The sequence below is a fragment of the Ciconia boyciana genome, chromosome 6 (assembly GCF_034638445.1).
Source record: "Ciconia boyciana chromosome 6, ASM3463844v1, whole genome shotgun sequence".
NCBI classification, from domain to species: Eukaryota; Metazoa; Chordata; class Aves; order Ciconiiformes; family Ciconiidae; genus Ciconia; species Ciconia boyciana.
Window position 1 is genome coordinate 55,532,794 of NC_132939.1, and position 20,016 is coordinate 55,552,809.

The 20,016-nt window shown below is 40.7% G+C and overlaps 1 protein-coding gene across 11 annotated transcripts in view; it reads right to left on the reverse strand.

Moving 5' to 3' along the window:
* SYNE3 (spectrin repeat containing nuclear envelope family member 3) overlaps positions 1-20,016 on the reverse strand; it is an 85,374-nt gene that overhangs the window by 17,629 nt on the left and 47,729 nt on the right. For all 11 annotated transcript variants that reach the window (XM_072865030.1, XM_072865032.1, XM_072865031.1 and 8 more), the window contains 13 exons: positions 19,463-19,624; positions 18,373-18,717; positions 17,065-17,201; positions 14,993-15,140; positions 14,056-14,238; positions 13,645-13,788; positions 12,532-12,666; positions 11,386-11,547; positions 10,502-10,665; positions 9,398-9,512; positions 9,067-9,222; positions 8,248-8,397; positions 6,833-6,871 (listed from right to left, as the gene is read on the reverse strand). In XM_072865030.1, the coding sequence (XP_072721131.1) occupies positions 6,833-6,871; positions 8,248-8,397; positions 9,067-9,222; positions 9,398-9,512; positions 10,502-10,665; positions 11,386-11,547; positions 12,532-12,666; positions 13,645-13,788; positions 14,056-14,238; positions 14,993-15,140; positions 17,065-17,201; positions 18,373-18,717; positions 19,463-19,624 (2,040 nt within the window). The remainder of the gene's footprint in view (positions 1-6,832; positions 6,872-8,247; positions 8,398-9,066; positions 9,223-9,397; positions 9,513-10,501; positions 10,666-11,385; positions 11,548-12,531; positions 12,667-13,644; positions 13,789-14,055; positions 14,239-14,992; positions 15,141-17,064; positions 17,202-18,372; positions 18,718-19,462; positions 19,625-20,016) is intronic.

Sequence of the window (20,016 nt, forward strand, 5' to 3'; positions counted from 1 at the left end):
ATGTGCTGAAGGGAGGTTAACTGAGGTCACACAAGCAATTTTAGCTCTGACATCTTCTATCTTCAGATTGCTTGACTTTGCAACCTTACCGTTCTTTTCAATTCTGAAGAGCATAAGTGTATGTACGTAAATAAGTACGTATACAGGCAAATTACAGGCTTTGTTTTCTCCCTTAGGGGAGATTCTGGAGTACCTCAACATGGCGGGATGATAAGCTAGAATCTTTGATGAAGGCTTCATTTAAAAGAAATGGAAAACAAAGAAAAGCCAGCAGTTTGTATCTGAGGTTTCAGCAGTCGCATACGGCAGATATTTCAGAATTTATGCTGCAAAGTCGCTTAGAACTAAGTACTGTGCCATATGCTACTGTGACACGAACGGGCTTATAAAGGTTAGCTTCTGTGTGCATATACAACGTGACATGCTTTTAGGAGAAGCATGCCACAGGACAAGGGCTACAGCCTGATCTGGTAAAGTAGCACTGATTTCTGCAATTCTGCAGGTCTAAGCAAGCAGAAAAAGTCCCTGGTTTGGTCCCATCTTCAGCACATAAGCAGTGGAAACTACTTTCTTTTTATCTGGAAAGTGTTTGACATATGATAAAAGTTAGGAAGCACTGTAGAAGATTAGTAAAGTGGTAGGTAGGATGGGTTGCTAAAAATATCTTAGTTCCATGTTATAAGAATATGGAAGGTCAAACTTTCAGTGAGGTAATTTTGAAGCACGTTTTCATATCCAACAGCAGGCAGTGAGTTACACTTAGTTTCTTAAGTATTACAAGTGAAGTCTCTGCAAAAGGTTCAGAACAGGGTAAGAGGTTTTTAAATCCGTTGTACCAGTCTTGGCTGGGGTAGAGTTAGCTTTCTTCACAGTAGCTAGTATGGGGCTATGTTTTGGATTTGTGCTGGAAACAGCCTTGATAACACATTGATGTTTTAGTTATTGCTGAGCAGTGCTTACACAGAGTAAAGGCCTTTTCTACTTCTCACCCCACCCCACCAGCGAGTGGGCTGGGGGTGCACAAGGAGCTGGGAGGGGACACAGCTGGGACAGCTGACCCCTGCTGACCAAAGGGCTATTTCCTACCATATGACATTGTGCTCAGCAATAAAAATTGGGGAGGGAGTTTTGCCAGGGCTGCCGTTGCTTGGGACCTGGCTGGGCATCAGTCAGTTGGTGGTGAGCCCTTGAGTTTTTTTCCATGACTTGTTTTTCTTGGTTTTGTTTTTCTTTGTTTCCTTCTTTTACTTACTGAACTGTCTTTATCTCAACCCATGAGTTTTCTCACTTTTACCCTTCCAATTCTCTCCCCCATCACACTGCAGGGGGAGCGAGTGACACAACGGTCCTTTTTGGTGCCCAACGTGGGGCTCAAAGGGTTTGAGATAACGACATACTTGACCATAGCATGTTAGAGGGAACTTATAATTATTACATGTGTTTAACAGTTGCTGGTCACGATGTTGCCTTATTTGTTCTGTTGTATCTGATATGCGCCACGCTCCCTTTTTTGTGTGTATATCAAATTCGAGAGCTTGTTAATGGCTGGTTTTGGCTTTTGCAGTGTGCTCTGCTGTGCAGCACTTGGTTGTGTTTTGCCTGGGAGAACCATGATAAAAGCACTGGCCTTGAGCCTAATCTGGTGTTTGGGCCTTGCATTGCTGCCATCCCTGTACCTCGGGAACCATCTCATGGAGACAATTAACAATTACACTTTTTCCTTTTTCTCCTCCAAGAGCCCATTTGTGGAAGAAACAAAGAATGACACCTTCCCCTTCTCCTGTGTGGTAGATGTTTTCTGCCTTGTTAAAATAACTCTTTAGTATCTTGAACATCCTTGGATAATCAGAATGCTCCTATTGGTATGTTTCAGGAATCTGTTTCTGGCTTTTCCTAAGGTTAAAAAACTATTTAGGAATATCACACAGAGATATGCCCCTGTGAGATATGCCACACAGAGATAAGGCACTGTGGTTATAGGTGGCAAGGTGTGTGGGAGAATACAGGCAGGTATGTAGAACAGTTGTCACCTCTGATAGTCTGGGACTTCACCCCTGAACAAGTGCGAGATCCTGATAAACTGACAATGTTTGAAAAAAGGATGCTCTGCCCTAGCTGTGCCAAAGAGACACAACGTATGGCACTGTGCTGGGGCCTGGCCTCTGCCTACCAAGCACCACTGAACACTGCTCAGCACTCTCAAGGGGAAGAAGGATCTGAAGACATGCAGACAGACACTAGGGATAAACCAGAGACCCAGCCCTCACCTGTATCAGTCACCTGTATAGTCAAGAAGAAACAATGGAAGCAGAAGTCAACTCGTTTAGTAAGGGAGGAAGAAGCTTCTTGTAGGTGAGAGCAGGAGGAAGACTCAGAAGAGACAGACTGTTCTGCAGCAGAGCAGTCACAAGAAAAGGAGGGGGAAGAGACTGAAATCATAAACGAGCCAGAAACCACCCGAGCCCTGTGACTTCTCTCAACTCAGGATTAAACTTTTCTTAAACTTCAGCAGTCACCATACATAATTTGAATATTATTCGCATTTTATTTACATAATTTAAAAATGTGACGGCTTACTTTGAGGTATTGATTACAAGAATATTTCCTACCATGCTTTTTACAGTAGCGTTAAACACCTTTTTCAAGTATATACTGGAAATTTGTTTCATTCTGCTATTGGCCAACAAATCTCGTTACCTCTCAGTTAGGAGGTAAAATTATATCTGCTGCGAAAATCATTCTAAGGTATCTCCTTGGTGAAAATCTGCAAATACTTCACAAGATGGTAGGCTACTAAAGGACGCATCTTTTCACCACAGAAAACAGGGGCCACCAACCACATACCTAGCTAATACCACGTTAACATTAACAGAAAGTAGAACCAGGTGTCCTGGGAAGCAAGATGTCTTCTCCGTCTTGCACCAGCACTGCTTTAGAGGCAGATCATCGGCAAGGCACAGAAGTGTCAGAAACAGATAAAAGACAAACAAAGAGTTCCTGTTTTCTAGCATTTGGGAAACCTGTAATGTAGATTGGTAAACAACATGAAACCTACAGAAATAAGAGCAGACAGGCAGGCAGCCTCACAGGTGCAGTAACACAAAGGGAAGCTCGTGAGCCTGCCGGAGAAGGAAGGGGATGATGCTATCTGGCACAGCATACTTAACAGTGGGTCAGAGTTAGGAAGAGACAGTCAGGATTTTTCAGCTTTTTTTTTTTTTTTTGCCTAAGTTTTCTTTCTGAGTAAACATCACTGCTGAGGGAAAATAAGTCTATCTGCTCATTTTTGATGGTAAGATGCCCTTCTTCCTTGGGCCATGGTATAATTCCCAAAGCATGTAGGCACAGGCTTACAGGCACAGTGATGGAAAAAATATGGAGAGATATTATCTCTATCTATGAAAGTTATATTGAAAACTGAGGGAAAGATACCTTTTAATGAGTCTTTTCCATTTTACTAAGAATGTAATTGTACAGATTTCAAGTGGCTAACACCGAGCAGGACTTCAGGAAAACAAATGGGCCACATACATACTTTCAATAGAAAGGGACCGCTAACACAGGCATGTACACACGATGCTGTGCATTTCTGTAACGTGACTTTCTGCCGTGAAGAATTCCTGTCGTATCTGCACTTGGGCAGAGCAGAGCACATTACTGTTTTCTTCCTGGCAAGCTGTGGCAGCTCTTGCTTTGCACAGTTTCCTGAATGACTGCATTAATTTGATTGACTCCAGATCAATGGTGTCTCTAAATAAGATTAAATTACACGTTCCTTCTGTCTGTGTGTTACAGGAGATTACTCTTAGCAGAATCTCAAAGGAAGCAATTAGCTGATCACTGATGTAATGAATCCTAATTATTTTGTTTGTACAAACAATAAAGCCAGAATCATTTGTTTAGCAAGGAAGTGTAATTACTGTGAGCACTTGAGAAAATAAATCAAACAGCGCTACTTAGACCTGTAAATAATGAGCCTTTGACTTCCTATTTATGCTAAGAACACTCATGGAATATTTTCAGGTAGCTGGGAGCCAACCTTTGAAAGTAACATTTATCATAGTTATTATTGAGCATTTGCTTGATTATATCCTTGGGTGTGCTAGGTGCCCTGTAGAAATATCCATCTACATTGCCCTGTCACTGGCACCTGCTAAAAATTCACTGCAGCCAGTGCAATTTCCTGCAACTGTTTTTTGTTAATCAACAAGAAGTCGCTCACATCGGAATCATTAGCCCATACTGTTCCTAAGGGCACCAGTGGCTAGGGGCATGTCCTCAGCAAAGGATGAATGATGAGAAAAAAAGCACGTTAATATACATGGAGCAGGCTCTATTCTGCCTAACATTTTGCCATGCAGGCTAGAAATGGAATAAAAACAGAAGGCAATAGAATTAGACTGGCTGCAGCTGGGTCTTCCCCTTCTCCAGGTTGATCTGCTGCTGTTGCTGCAAAATATTCACAGTTCAAACAGGAGAGACAAGCAACAAGTCACTGGGGACTTTCAGAAAGCAGAGATCAGTCCAAAATACCTGAAAATCTGCCACCTCTGCTGATTTTGCGTGACCCAAAAGCATGAGGGAGCTGACAAATCAGACATAACCCAATCCTATTGCATGCAAACTCACTGAAGGTTGCAAGTACAGTGATGCAGCCCCCAACCATGTGTACCTTCTGCAGATATTAACTCCTGAGATCAGCCATTCTCTCCTTCACCATGGTTTTGAAAAGATATTCAAAACACACAAAAATGTTTTGCCTTATCTTTCTTTCCTTTCTAGTCACACTTTAGGTGTTAAATTTGAATTTAAAATAAACTGCAAAGCCACAAATTCTGCAGTTGGTTTGTTTTTCCCCTTCTCTCAGCCTGAACAGCGATGCACCCAAAAGGGATCAACATTATTTTGTGGTTCTCTTAAGTGATGCTCAACAATCTTATGGCAACACAGGCTCATATCCTGATAAAAGCCTTAGCCTGAATGGAAAAGACACCTCTGCTTACAGCACTTGGATTCTCATTGTAGTGACACTGTTTAAATCTAAGATGAATGCCCTGAAGTCAGCAAAATCACACTGAAGTGAGCAAGGTGTAAGTTACTGCAACATTTGTACTGGCTGGAAGGAAACTGCAAATCACTTGTTGGTGCAATGGGAGCCATTTCCTTCATGCTTATGAGGTATTTCAGTTCCTCATTCCCTCCCACCCCAAGCTGTTTCTCTTTGTTTGTGTTCAGTAGCTATTAAAAACTCATGGAATGCTTTTTTTGTGCTCTTGCTGTAGGCCTAATTGACAAACGTTTGCTGCCTGACATTATGTTATTGCAGTATCCTTGAAAATTAACTGAAGACTTTAGTCTCCTTCAGAGAAGTTAAGGAGAAACAAATACCACCTACCCCGAGGCAGGTGGGACAGACGAATTAAAAAATGATATCTAATTGCACAGTGGAGATATGCTTATGCCTAAAGCTTTTGTTTTGTTTTCCCCTACAAACAACTTGACCTGACCAAATCATACGAAAGAATTCATGGGTCAGTCTTCTGGACTATCCCTTTAGGCCTCTTCTAAGGAAAAGCGGCACTACTCCCTCTACACTAAGTATTACAATGTCACATTGCTTTTCCAGCCTGAAAAATTCTGGTGACCTTACTGTATGACCAACAGTACTGAACAATTAAGGCTGAGCCAGACAGGCAAGAACAGAAACTCTTTTGGGGTTTTCAGCAAGGCTGAACTGTGGCCAAAACTATTCAGGGGATGTGTGAAAACTACCTTAAATTGTTCAGAATTTCAGTGGGGAAAAATATTGGAGATGCTACTCCACATTTGAGTACCAGAGGAATATCTCATCTGAATGAGGAAGTCTTGATTTCTGGCCATACTAGAAGTGCACTGTACTGTACCCTTTAAATATTGGTCTCTTCTAAAGAGATGTTGCAACAGGAGAAATCAAGGGTTTGATTGAGCTTAAAATGATTATGTGATTATGTTCCTGCAACACATTATTCCTCCAATCTACTTTGTGTTGGGCAAATAAAGCCTTATTCTATTCCTTCTGAAAACAAAGGGAAAGTGAGATGACAGTACAAAGTACAAGCTAACTGTCTACAGGCAAAGCAAATTGTGACAGACAGAAAAAGCTCAGTTCAACACTGCTCAGTTCAACAGAAAAACTTGCTGACTTCATGAAAATGGGATCAGAAATGCTTCTTGGGTTTAATAAGAAACTGGCAGCATTTTGTTTTCTTTAAGCTTCTCCTTATCATCTCCTGTACTGCTTCTGTTTCTTATGTCATCACTTCCAAAAGAAAATCCTTCACAGGAGGAATTCTGCTGCTTAGAATAAGGATTTAGTCTAATAACATTAGACAAATCTCTTGACTGTCTCTGTTTCTCTGCATTAGAAAAAAGGTGGGCTGAATGACCCAAAGCAATTTTTTCAGAAGTGTCTAAACAATTAGAAGTCCCATTTTCAAAATTATTTTAGGCACTTTGACCCTAAAACCTTTAGAGAGAGATTTGGGCTCTTCCTTAGTCTCTTTTGAAAAATGAATTAAGTTCATATAGCATGTAGATGTATAAAAATTGAGTTCCCCTACTCTCCCAGGAGATGGATATTTAGCTTCTAGAGATACAGTAAGCATAGCTCAAGAGTAAAAACTCTGTAATATTTTTCCTTTTAAAATCTGAAGAAAATAAACTTCTTTTTTTAAGAGAGGCTCTTAATTATCAAATTAATCTCAAGAATCTTTAGAAAAGTTTAATTTAAAATAATTATCTGCAAAATGTCTGATCAAACATTTTTTTGCTTAATGATAGGAAACTGTCATACCTTTCTGAATCTGTCTGTTTCTTCTGAAGATCCAGGACCCTGTTTAAAAGAAAAAAAAAAAAAAGAAAAGAAAAAGAAAGAAGCAGCATGAACTTAAGATCCCAGTGGAGCTTAGAAATGAGTATTCACCTCACAGGGGATGTTTCTTTCAAATTCATGATCACCTGGATAGAGTGAACCAGCAGCAGAATTTTTTTAATGAGCTTTTTAACACACACATTAAAGCTGAAAGCTGAAATGTTTTCAGGTTCCTGACCGTTTGAATCAGATGAGCAGTTCTCCCAGCAATAGCTTTGACTTTACTGACACCTATTGACCATATTTATGCTTACACAAGGTTTTGGTCAAGAAAGCATAATTCATTACAATCAATGGCAAACAATTCTTAGAAACGTGTTCTTTATTAACAGAGGTCATGCTTACCTTCCATGCACTTTAAAGGATTTGTATTCTAAGTAAGCTTTGGAGTTGTAGACAAGGTTCCCCAAAGCAGAAAATTTTCAGGTACCTCAAATTTTAGGTGTTCGAGTTCAGATACCTTCCAAAGCACTTGCATACAGAAAGTACCAAATGCACACTTGTAAAGTCTAATCCTCCAATTAAGGTATCTTGAAGTTGAACACATAATGTAAGTAGTTAAGCTAGAAAAATCTTAATTAATAATTATGTATGTTTACACTAAGAACATGGGAATATCTTTAGCATGCCGTGGAATATCTTATATATGGGGATAAATTCTGCCATTCTTAGCATGTCTTATACTTAACAACTCGATAACTTCTTTAATCTTGTGGTTCTTGCATTAAAATACCTCCTCTTTATTCCATTCCAAAATCTTAGCCCGTAAAGACAGTTTCAAAAAGGACTAGGTCCTTCTGTGCACAAGTTACTTTCTGAGTCAGTTCAGTCAGTGGTTATTCTGATCGATCTGTCTCACAGCAGGAGACACAAATAATGAACAGTGAATGTACTATTACTGCAGGAACTGTTAAAAAAAATAATTCAATGGAGAATGTTGTGTGGAGAAAGGGCAAAAAGCTAGAAATCCATGTGCCCAGAACTAGGTATATATCCAAAATATTCACACTCACAAACATCTCACAGTCCCCAACTGCGTGCATCTTTGACAACAGCCAATTGTCGTTCTGTTTTGAACCTTCCATTTTGAGAAATATTCTGAGCATTGCTTACAAAGGGAAAAAGATAGTGCACAACTCTTATTTTAATACGAGAATATTTGTGCTTATATTTATAAATACATGGCTATGTTTGTTCTGTCTTTAATGGCATTTACTAAGGGAGGTTTTAATTAAGCAGACACACACAGGTACTGTTGAATTATGACTAGCAATGTGAAGCAACCTAAAAGAGCAATGGCAGAGATCAGCAACCGTGGACCGAGTGCTGTCACCTACCGGTGAACTCAGGGACTCTTTCAGTTTAGATTTGTAGAGCATCCATCGGTAACGCAGGTCCTCCAGATCTTCAGAGTTTCCCATGACAGGATGAAGATGAAGAAGGTCCTCAAAGAGACGCTGACTATCAGGCACACGAGACTGCAGCTCCTGCAAGCAAAGACAAGGTCAGCAGCAGCTCAGAATTCAAGAAGGCCCCACTTTTTAAATCTAGCATTTGAAAGAACAGTGGTACTAAATCAAACTACTGGGTACTCTGGAATAGAGCATTTATTTTTGTTATCGCTTTTTTGGCCTGAAATGATATAAAAGGGTCCACTCATCTGCAGGACTCCTGTAGCCTTGGATATTTCTGTTTGTTAATTTCTTACAGCATCCATTGTCATTGCATCTGGCTATATTCAACAGAAAGAGTAAGGCCAAATACCAGACACTAATTTTAATCAGCTTCTTTTAATGAACACCTTTGCCATACCACACTAGAAATGTCCAGCCCAACAGCTAGATGCCAGGCTGCTCCCTTCCCTTCTACCACTCTAGCTTTTGCAGACCTTTCTTCGTAGAAGGGATGAAATATTTGTCCTAAATTCCTGAGCTTCATCTACTCTAGAGTCTCCTAAAGCAGAGAGTGTAGCGTTTGAGGTTTTTTGGTTTGGTTTGGTTTTTTTGTTTGGTTGGGGGGGGGGGGTGGTGGTGTTGTTTTTTTCTGGTTGGTTGGGGGTGTGTGGGTTTTTGGTTTTTTGGGTTTTTTTTTTTAATTCTGAAAGAATTTGCACTTATTGCAATCTTTGTCTCCATCTTCATCCCTTGAAAACTAACCTCCAGTTTGCTCTGGCGTGCCTTAATTTCTTCTGTGGAAGATGAAGTCACAGCAAGAATTTTGGTCAGTTTGGTGTTTTCTCCTTGTAACCACTCTTCAAAGTCGTGCAGGAGCTTCAAGTGGCTGCTCATATTTTGCCCTTCTCCTATCCCCTCCTAGGTTACAGAACAACAGGAACAAAAAAGCCCTTACTGTTATGTCAGATGTTTCCTCTGAAGGCCTGATTGCAAGATCTTAACCTCCAACTTTGTAACCCATAGTATCAGATGAAGCCAATAAAATTGTTCTTGTGAAGCTGATAGGAAGGCAGATACAGAGTCCCCCTCTCACCTGCTTATGGTTGGGATCTACATCTACAAGTCCAGACATCCATCTGCTGTCCACAAATGCTATTTTCTTCTTCTTATCAGCCACTGGTCTACTTAACTGCCACTTTTTGAGAAGACTTGAAAACACAAAACCAGAGACATCAGTGTAGTGAAAACATCTAATGATGAGACATCCACATTTTGACTGGGGATATGGGGGACACCTCTGGTGAAATAGCATTATTATTAATATTATTATACTATTATTACTATTAATAGCACTACTACTATTAAAGTTATTTCCAACATCTTTTTAACAAAATAAGGTCAAGACAGGAGTGTCTCAAAGCAGCACCAGTCCTCTAGTTCTAACATTTCCAAGTGTTTTGTTTTCTTTTTATTCAGAGGAGTGAGGGACAAAAAAAAAAAACAAAAAAAACCCAACCAAAAAAACCTGCCTTGACAATATACCTTCCAGTCTGGTAACAGCAGGCAGTACAATCAAGCCTTCCTCAATTTAGTCATTCCATTTTTATGCCTATTCTGATGCTATGTATTAATATACTCACACATGTAGCATGGTATTATATTTTAATACAGACTAACATATACAAGCAGCAGTTTGACACTGCACAGTGAGGGCAAAATAAATTAAGTCCACATTTGGCAGCTAAGAGAGGATTTTAGCTCTGTTTATACTCTTGCAAGTTTGCAAAAGGCACAAGTCCCAGTGCAGATATAGCCTCCTTGGAGATATCTCCAGATCAGACAGCAAGGAGAACAGGAAGGTGAGGCAGAACAGCAGAAGTCACCCAGTCTATGTCCTGTTTCCTCTAATACAGACTGGCAGTACAAGGGTGAGCCAGGTCCTCAGGAGACACTGCCTACCCCAACCGTGATGTAAAGGCAGCTTCATAGACTGCTCTGGTCCCTGGATTCTCTAAAATGGTTTTCTTGAAAGTAATGATTTCCAGTTTACAAACGATTAAATAAAATCTCATCTTTCTCCTAGCATTGTAACATAGCTGTTCACTTTCACAGCACAGAGCATAAGTGTGTGCTGGTCATATAGCAGTAGAGAGCATCCCCTTGAAGGGACACGAGGAAGACATACATGAACACTTACCCAGTTGCCATCTCCTTCAGTGATCTCCACGACTCCTTCAGCTGATCCAGCTCTGCCTGGACATGGGCAGACTCCTCTGGGGAAGAATTCTCCATGACCAGCTGGCCATGAGCTTCCACAAGGTGCAGCTGGATCTCCTTATCCGGAAACTCAGCTAGCCATCTCTGAAACATAAAGCCCTTACAGTTACTTCTAGGTATCCTGGGTAAAGCAGAAGCTATGTCAGACTGAAGGCCATGTTCAGCCCAGGACTATGCTGGTTCTGTGGCACTAGCTAGAACATACCTATCAGGAAAAAAAATATGCTGTGGATTCTTGCAAAGAGCCAACGTAGGTCAAAGAGCTGATGGACAAACTTAAAGAGTGCAAGCTGTCAATGCACCCCTTCTGTAGCCTTCCCATGAGATGTCTTGGTTTCCCATATGAAGGCAAAAGCTGCCAGCTGAAGTAAGCTGCCAGGGTGAATCTAGCATGCAAAATACTGCTACATAGGGAAAAGCTAGCAGCTGTGGAACAGCTCAGTTCAACACAGTATAAGGTTAGCTAACAGGGTAATGATGTTCAATGTATTGATGAGTACATACAGGCAAAGGCAGGTATTGTCCAGAGAGATCACCCTGGCAGGAAGAGCTCTTTTTAAAACCACTTATCCTTTGATAATACTTTATCCGTCTCAACAGTTCACAGCCATTTCTCACTGTTCTCGTCTTTTGCCTAGCTCCACATCCCACAGCACAGGGCAAAGCAGGGAGGCAGCAGCAACCAACAGTTATTGCAGGAGGAACAAACCATCATTACTCTCCCCAACCAGGAAACCCTCGCCCTTCATGTCTGAATGCTGCAAAGTGAATAATTAACTTCTTACACTAAGATGCTTTTCTCACCTCAAGGTCTGCCATCCTGCCCTCATTGTTCTGCTCCCCAACAGCACACTGGTAGGAGTCAATCTTCTCTGTGGTTACTGTGATCCACTGCTGGAGGTCAGAGAGTTTGTCATTATATGCCCAATGCTTCTGAACGTGCTCTTCGCTCTGCTGTATCATCATCTACAAATGATAACAATATGTCAGCAACTAAACACAGACAAAAAGCAGTTTCATTACTGGATCTAACTTTGTGACTACTGGCACAGAATCTCGTGGGCAAAAAGGAAAAAAACAGCTGTTAATGAGACACAAAAAACTTTACCCTTTAGGATCAGTGATATAGAGAACACCTACAAGCTCCTGCAGGCCTGAATTCAACCACATGAGGGGGGCATTAAGCACTAGAATAGCTCCCTTTCTTTTTAGCTGAAACAGAATAAAGAGTATGTTGTTTGTTGTTTTTTTTTTAATAACCTAGTCAATACTAAATACATCTTATACTCCCTAAATCAGAAATGACTGGACAGACTTTTTTCAAAAAAGTCCAGTTCAGCGATAAATGGGATTACTGAGATCGAAACTAGAATTCCACAGTGCATATTAGGGTAACACTTTATCATACATATTTTCATGGTGACCTGCATAACTATGGTAATTTTATAAGCTCTTCTTCTGAGACTGCTTTGGAAGGTCCTTTTGTAGCTATGTTTACAAGCTACAAAATGCCTCAGGTCAAAACAAGTAATTATGCAATTGCAACACTTTTGTCTCATTAACTTTTAGGTCACAAAAATATAAAAAAACAAACAGTTTGATACAAAAACTCTATCCAGGAATCTGTGAAGAAGTCCAAGCACCTCCATGATAATATAAGTATGAGGTCTTTTGGTCAGAAATCTCAGGCTCACTCCAGAAATAATTTATATAGATATAAAATCTGTGTGGATGGTATCCTATCCCAAAGGGAAATCACATTACACATAATCAGAGAATCCTGGAAGAGTTAACAAAGTCATAAGAATTCAGTGCTTTCTTCCCCTGAAATGAAAATATCTGTTGCTCAAAGCATATAATCTCATATGCTCAAAGTTGGTTTTTTAATATATTTTTAAATAGTGGCAACTGACAATTCCTCAGGCAACTAAAAACTCTTCCTTATGTTACCTCCAATGATCTCTTCAGGGCCTGAGAGTCAGATGAAAGTTGGTTCATTTCATGCCTGTGTGTGGTATTTGACTGAACAAGCTTCTCTACAGCTTCCATTTGAATCAGAAGCTCTGCCAAGTCATCTTGGATCATCTGCAGAGGAAAAAACAGATTCCATATGGGTAATGTGCTAGATGTGGCATGGACCTCCATAAAACACACACTAGAAGTAGTTTCATTTGACAGCATGAGGGGGAAAAAAAAAGGAATAATCACTGTCATTAAGAAAATTAATTTTTTTGATGTGTAGAAGTAAATGGTTCTGAAAGAAATAGTTGGATAGTCTTACATGTTACCAGTTGATAACAAAGTTGCTGAGAAGCTGCTAGAGGAGACATAGTAGAATTAGCTAAGTACTGCAAAGAACTATGGTGATAACACCCTTGTGGTCACCAAGGGTGAAGTGGCATCTTATAGCTCAATCACCATAGCTCACCATGGCGAAAAGGAAGTGTCACATGCCCTCTCTCTTCCCCTCCTGCTCTTCTCTCCCCTCTCCAAGCTACGTAGTCCCACTGCACACCTTGAGCAGTCTCTGCTGCATATTGCACCCTTTGCTGAACCAGTTCAAAACATTAGCCAAGTGGAAAATTATAATCTTTTTCTCTTGATTATTTTTTTCTTATCTTGGCCAGCTGAATTAGCCCGTGGAGTAAATTCAGCACGTGTCAAAGCTGCGCCAAGGTACAGGGCAGAAGGATGCAGAAGGAGGTGGGACAATGGGAACTCCCTGCTTTTGGAGGGTGTTAGATTGGTTCAGGTTATCTTGTGCAGTTTCACTCCAAGTGGGAAGTATCAGGATACATTTTCTTTAGCAATAAAACTAGCCCAAGAAGGTGTTGCATGAACAGCTTCCAGCTGCTTGTTCCTTCCCTCAAGCCCAGTTTGCCAGTTTTTCAGCTGCACTGCTTCAATTTCATCTACTCCATGCTATAAACTGGACCAAATGAAATTGTCTAACACACAATCAATTGAGGGGACAAGGTAATGAATTCCTAATGCTAATAAAATATGAACAAACAGAAACACAATTAACTGAGGATATCACAGTCAAACATTACTGTAATGTACCTGGAGTCTCTGGAGTTGTGTCTTTTTACCCAAGAGGTCAGGCCGTGGTTCCTTCTCTAGATCTAATTTGGCTTTGATGGCAGATAATTTCTTCTGCAAAGGTGCGAAACCAGCATCAAAGTCCTTATGTTGTGATATCAAATTCTAGATGGAGAAAGAAGACGAAAAAAAATTCAGCATTCAACATGTATCCCTTGGGATTATCTTTTGTCAACATCCATTTCATACTCAGAACAAACTCCAAGCCACACTATGCAACAGACCACAAATTTATTTGAATATTTGATCAATCTAGAAAAAGGGATTGGGCACAGCTGGTTACTACTAAATCTTCATCTATAAAACTGGCTTAGTAAGAGATTGATCATTGTCTTTGTCACAGGCAAAGACCATATGGGCTTTGAAGCTCACCTGGAGTTTGCTCTTGCTTTGCAGCAGACTTTTGTGTAGAATTTCTCTCTCCTTTGAAGCTTCAGCTACTTCTTGCAGGAAAGACTTTGCTTTTTCCTCACCAAGGATATTGTTTAGCAAATCTTTCTTCAGCTGTAATGTCATCAACTTCTCTTTGAACTGGGAGCTTTCAGCTAGAGCAGCCTAAAGGAGAAAAATTATTCCAGTGAAATCATACCAAAAAAATAAAAATCATATAACCGTATCATTCTCACACAAGTCACACAACCAAAGCAGTATGACAAAGGCAGGTAAAAACAGCATGCTGGGCCGACAAGGGGTAACAGAAGGTACCTGGACAGTGCCCAGTTAAAGGAAAAGTCTTCCTGATAATGTTAGAAGCACCAGGGCTGCATCCATTTTGTGAACAGAAATAGAGGAAAGCTGTACTATGGAAAGAGTTGTCTGTGCAGAGGAGAGGCCTAAACAACCAACAGAAAGGACAGCTTGAATGCTCATCCCGAGGATAAACTCCATCCCTGTTCACAGACACATTTATTCTGGAGATCACAGGGATGACAAAGTAACAAACACACCTTCCTGGGCTCATGCAGAAATCATGCATTATAATCCCATGACTATATTACTACATACTTCTTAACAGAGTCCACAGACTTCCTATCCTAATGCTAAACAAAATTATCATCATTGTTAAAGGTATCCAGCACTTTAATTCAGCCTATTCAGTTGACAACTCCAGTTAACCAAATGGAGGGCAGAAAGTAAGACATTCTGCTACAGCTAGAGCTAAGTATCGACTCCGTACTGTGGGGTTTCCTGCCGTACTGGAAAGGCCCTTCCAGCTGCTGTCTGGCAGCTGTATGCAGGCAGCTGCTGGCATAGCTTGGGCAAACACAAACCAAGTATCTGTTTCTGAACTTAGTAACAGGTTTGCTACCTCAATGTGAGCCAGTGCTGGCTCTGGAGTCTCCAGGAGCATCTGGACCGATGGCTTCCACTGTTCAAAATCTTGCAGGGGATTTTGAAAGAGTCTTCTCAGTTGGGTTTCTGTATCAGTGCTCATTTTAGATGTCTTGCCTCTAACACTGCAAGGATAAAGCGACGGCCGAGAGAAGGATTATGAAGAAATCCAAGTCCCAACATCCTATTCATCAAGGCATGAATTAACACAATACTCGTGTAAACTGTATCCAACACAAAGCCTCAGTCTTTTTTGCTGTCTGAGACTGGTGTGGCGTACTGACAGCTGCTCTGTCAGAGACATCCGACAAAACTTTATTTAGACACTGTAAGACACATTTGTCTCTTGTGCAACTGGGTATCAGGAATTACTTTGCCTTTCTAGCAGCCAGCAGTCTTCTCTTGTATGTGATCTTTCTTGGCTGCTATCACCAGCATGATTTAACAAATCATACTATCAGAGCAGTCTCACTGACTGATGGGAGGAACAAGTCAAGAGTGTCTAGAATTTAACTGCAGTTGCCTGTATTGTTTTACATATTACTGAGTTTTTGTTCCTTTAAAAAATTACTTTAAGAAATCTTTGATCACCCTATGTTACCTATAGAAAGAGGAAAATAAAAATTTATATCGGAAAAAAATATGTAAGATTTTGCAGAACCACTTGTATTTATAATTATATATAGGGATTCTGATAAAAGCTTTGTATTTATATATATAGGTATACATATACACGCACAGCTATATATATGTATGTGCATATATATACTGGACAAAATAAATCAGCACACATTCACTAAATATCCAGGCTTCTCTTATAAAAGCTTATCCAAAATACAGTTGAGTAACAAGGCCTAGCAGTGACACACCCCATGCAGCTGTCTCCTGTTTTTCTCAGCTTTCCTGACCTATTTGCTATGGCAGAATGGAGCCCAAACTATATGTTCATATGGGAACGGTATCCTGCAAATTCACAAGACAGGCAAGCAAGAGCAATGCCAATCAAAATTAATACTGCCTTTCTATAAAAACAGAAACAATAATCTTACCTGTGTCACTGGGACGTTACGGAGCTAAACAAAGGCAAGCTTGCAGAGGCCAAAAGCTCCGGAAATAGTTCTGACATTACATGTCCTTTGCCATTTACTCTGCTGCCCCTGCCAGGCTCAGCGTGAAGCTGCCAGACTTCGCAAAGAAGCTTTGGAGAGAAGCTGGCAAAAGAGCAGCTGCCATTTTCTACTCAGAGGCAAGTTCTCCTGCCTTCTCTGCTCCTCTTTCGACATCGTTTACTTGTTAGTTTTTAAACTGAAATTCTTTCCCATAATGACCTATAACCTTTCCAGCAGGACAGCATACTGTTCACTGGACAGAGGAAAATAAGCTTGGATACAGTAAAAAAACTGACCTTTCTTTTCCCTTTAAAAATGCTCCTTTCTTCTAGTTTGCAAAATTTGCTGCAGCTTCTTTACTTCCTGATTCCAGGCAGCCTGGAAACGGAAACACTGAAGTCTGGGGAGAGGCTAAACTTTCAGAGTTTCCAACCCAAGGCAAGTTGAAAACAGGAATCATGCATATATGCCGCCAGGAGAAGGGGAATAAACTCTGCCAAGTAATTGCTAAGGCTGATGAGTCATCACAACAAACTCAACAAGAGGGCCATAACTCTTCTGAACCGTTTACTACTACAGCTCCTGTTCTGATTTTCTAGTTGCTGTCATGAAAGGCAAGCAAAATACGTAAATTATTATTATTAAATGCTAAGAAGATCAAATTAGCTGCCAACAATCTAATTTTCTTCAAACCATACACAACATTAATGATGCAAGATTGGTGTTTGAAAATGGCCAGCAGCCTACAGCTCCTAGCAATTGATTAAAATTACAGGTTTACTGAAATGTGGAGGCGGATGTAATTAGCAAAAGCCTTTCTTTTCTACCCGTCACCTACAATCAGATGGCATATCACTTTTTTCTTAGGCCCTTGTCAATCCCTTCAGTGTCTGAGAGAAGATATCCCCCACCCTCCCGACATAATCAGACTTCCCACTACCTTTGATACTGCTGTATTGCAGCGACAACACTCTCAGCATGTGGCTGCACATCTTGGGAAAACCGCAGCAGTTCCTTAAGCTGAGCCTTCAGCCTCTCAACCTTGGACTCTTCTGCAGCCAGAGCTGCTCTTGTTGCCTTAATCATAAAAATAATGAACAGATCACACCTCATGTAGTGTCTGGCACATGAAATGAAGAGATAAGGCTGTCTCTCAAGGTATTCACAAGTCCCCTTTCTGCTGCCTTTTTTCCCTGTTGTAATGAATATGGACTTTACTAAGGCAGAAAACATTCTTGGGAACAGTTTTGTTCCTGCAGGCTCCCTCTCCTCGCCTCTCCTCTCCTCGCCTCGCCTCGCCTCTCCTCGCCTCTGCATCTCATCTGCAGGGTTCACTGTTTGAACAGAGAATGACAAACAGGCCCAGTTTCAGTTCACTGATTGCAGTATATAACGAGATGCATTTTTGGAGCAGTCTTAACCATGTCTGTTTGCATGAACAGATCTTTCTCAAACACTCATATATACAGAAAGTTAATTCTAGGGTGATGTAGGGAAACAAAAACAACAAAAAACCCATGCAAATGTAGCTGGATTGAACCAGTCTGTATTTTGTGGATCCTTTTTGCATATACTTTTCCCAGCTAGTCCTGCTGAGTTCTAGACATACAAATAGCAATGAAAGGTATTTTGAGAAGAGATAATAAACGCAAAACCAACCCTCAAGAGGAAATGAGTGGTAAAGATTCTTATCTGCTTTACGTGTGACAAACTTTTTGCACCCATTTTTGCAACAGATTGATTTTGGTGTAAATTCTGGATTGCTACAAACTTGGGACTTCTTAGGAATGAAGGTGTGTCTGATGGTAAAGGAATACAGGTACCCACCTTACACAGATGAAGGATGTAATATAGAAATGGTCTTACTAAATACCCCAGAAATATGTGTATTTGTGTGTGTGTATGTATGTATTTGTATATACAGTGAGGCATTATTTTTCCTGCTTCTTTTTAAGTAGAGCAAATTGGTTTTTTTGCTTTCTATTGTGCTCTTTTTGCATATGGTCGCTTTGCTCTCGAGACGCAAACTCCAACACATCCTCCAACCCTGCTCCCTCTGTGCAGAGCGAGATAAAGGTTAGAATAGTTGATTCCATTGTTGCTATTCACATTTTCCTTAGTCCGTTTTATACACACTCACACTTTTTCCATACCACCTTTAACCAATGGGACAGGCACCTGTTGGATGTGACTACGCGTATTCAATCTACGGCTGCTGGTTTTAGGTATACAAAGGGTAACAACTCACATTGCATTTTCTCCACAGAGTTACAAACTCATCTTCAGTCCTTTCCCCTTCCCCAGGGTTCAGGTCATCTTCTAGTCTCTGTAGATCTTTTTTCAGCTCCTGGATATCTGATTCTAATTGTCTGGCTTGGGACTTGTAGGCACTTTCTGACTGTTGGATCTTGAGCAATCTCTCCTCCTCCTCACTACTCAGCAGTTTCAACTTCTCCAAGGCTTTTCTTAGCTCTTCGAGTTCATCCTTCATTCTCTCAGCTCCGAGCGGGGAGGTATTCTGAATCACCTCTGCACACTGATTTTCAAGGTGCTTCCATTTCTTTCCACCGCTTCTAATGTTTTTGGCAATTTCCTGCAGAACGAAGTTAAATAAAGATTAGCTGCAGGAATGGGAAGTTGGGGAAAAAGGTGAAAGCAGTAGGAAAATAAAACCACCTCTCCTGGTTGTACATATTTTCTTCTTCACTTCTTATTTCAAAGTATGTCTTTCTTCAAGTGACCAGAAGCCAGGGTTGGTCATTTGACTGCCTTCTGAGTAATACTAACTGCCACGATTCTGAAAATATTGGCTTGATTTTCAGAAATGCTTGTCACCTGAGGTCCCTGACAAAGAAAACAGGAGCTGCAGGCAGTAAGAAATACTAATAATCAGATCTCTGAGAGATTTAAAGCTGGACAGTTTAAGCAGTGGCAGCAAAATACTGGATACTGTTCTCAAAACTGGTATTTTTATCACCAGCTCTAAATGCTCAAAACTTGTGAGCCTTCAGGCTCTATTTGGATCATGTTTACTAAATATCATTCATTTAAACAAGTTTAAAGGGCAAGATTCTCAAAGAATCACATAACCATAGATCAGGTTTTAAGAAAAACAAAGCAGACCAGCCTGTGACTCATGCTACAGCTGGGAGAACGATATGTACTAACACTTTTAGGACCTGATACAACTCTTCTCCCCTAGGCCATGTTACAATCACCACCTTATTTTGTTTGTGTAATTCTTTTCTCGAGTACGCCCTTGCGTGGTTTGAGAAACATGTATAGGCATAGAGATCCCACAATCCTGGCTCCTTGTCAGAATTATATTGTTTAAGGACCTTCAGTGCCTTTAACTTGTCCTCTGCTGAAGGCTTGGTTGCTTCTCCAATGCAGAAGTTTAATCTTTCTGTCACACCATTCAGCCACGATTGAAACTGGTTGACGTTAGCGCTGTACCGCTCATGTTCCTCGGTTATCTTTTCAAGCAGCTTCACTCTGCTCTGTAACAAGAGACATCAGAAGCCATGAGGGCAGTGCTTATTCGGCTCTTTTTCCTTTACACTAACCCAGAATTCATAAAGACGAGTCCCTTCCCGCAAGCCCCGAGTGCAGCTGGCCTCCAGAGGAATTCACAGTTCACCTCAAGAAACAGGACACAGAAGAACATAAAGGCTTGTCACCGGCTCAGTCGTGCTGCAGGCTCTCAGTGGCTAATCTCCGAGGAGACGAACTGCAAGGTCCGCTCAGGTGAATTTCTAGCCTCCCCTTTCTAAAACTTCCTTTTCTCTCATTAGAAAAAGAAAAGAGAGAGAAGACTGTTTCTGGTTTTGACTTTGGGAGACAAGCAGTTATGTTCCTCACGCTGGTTAAAAATAAAGATTGACTTTGCCTA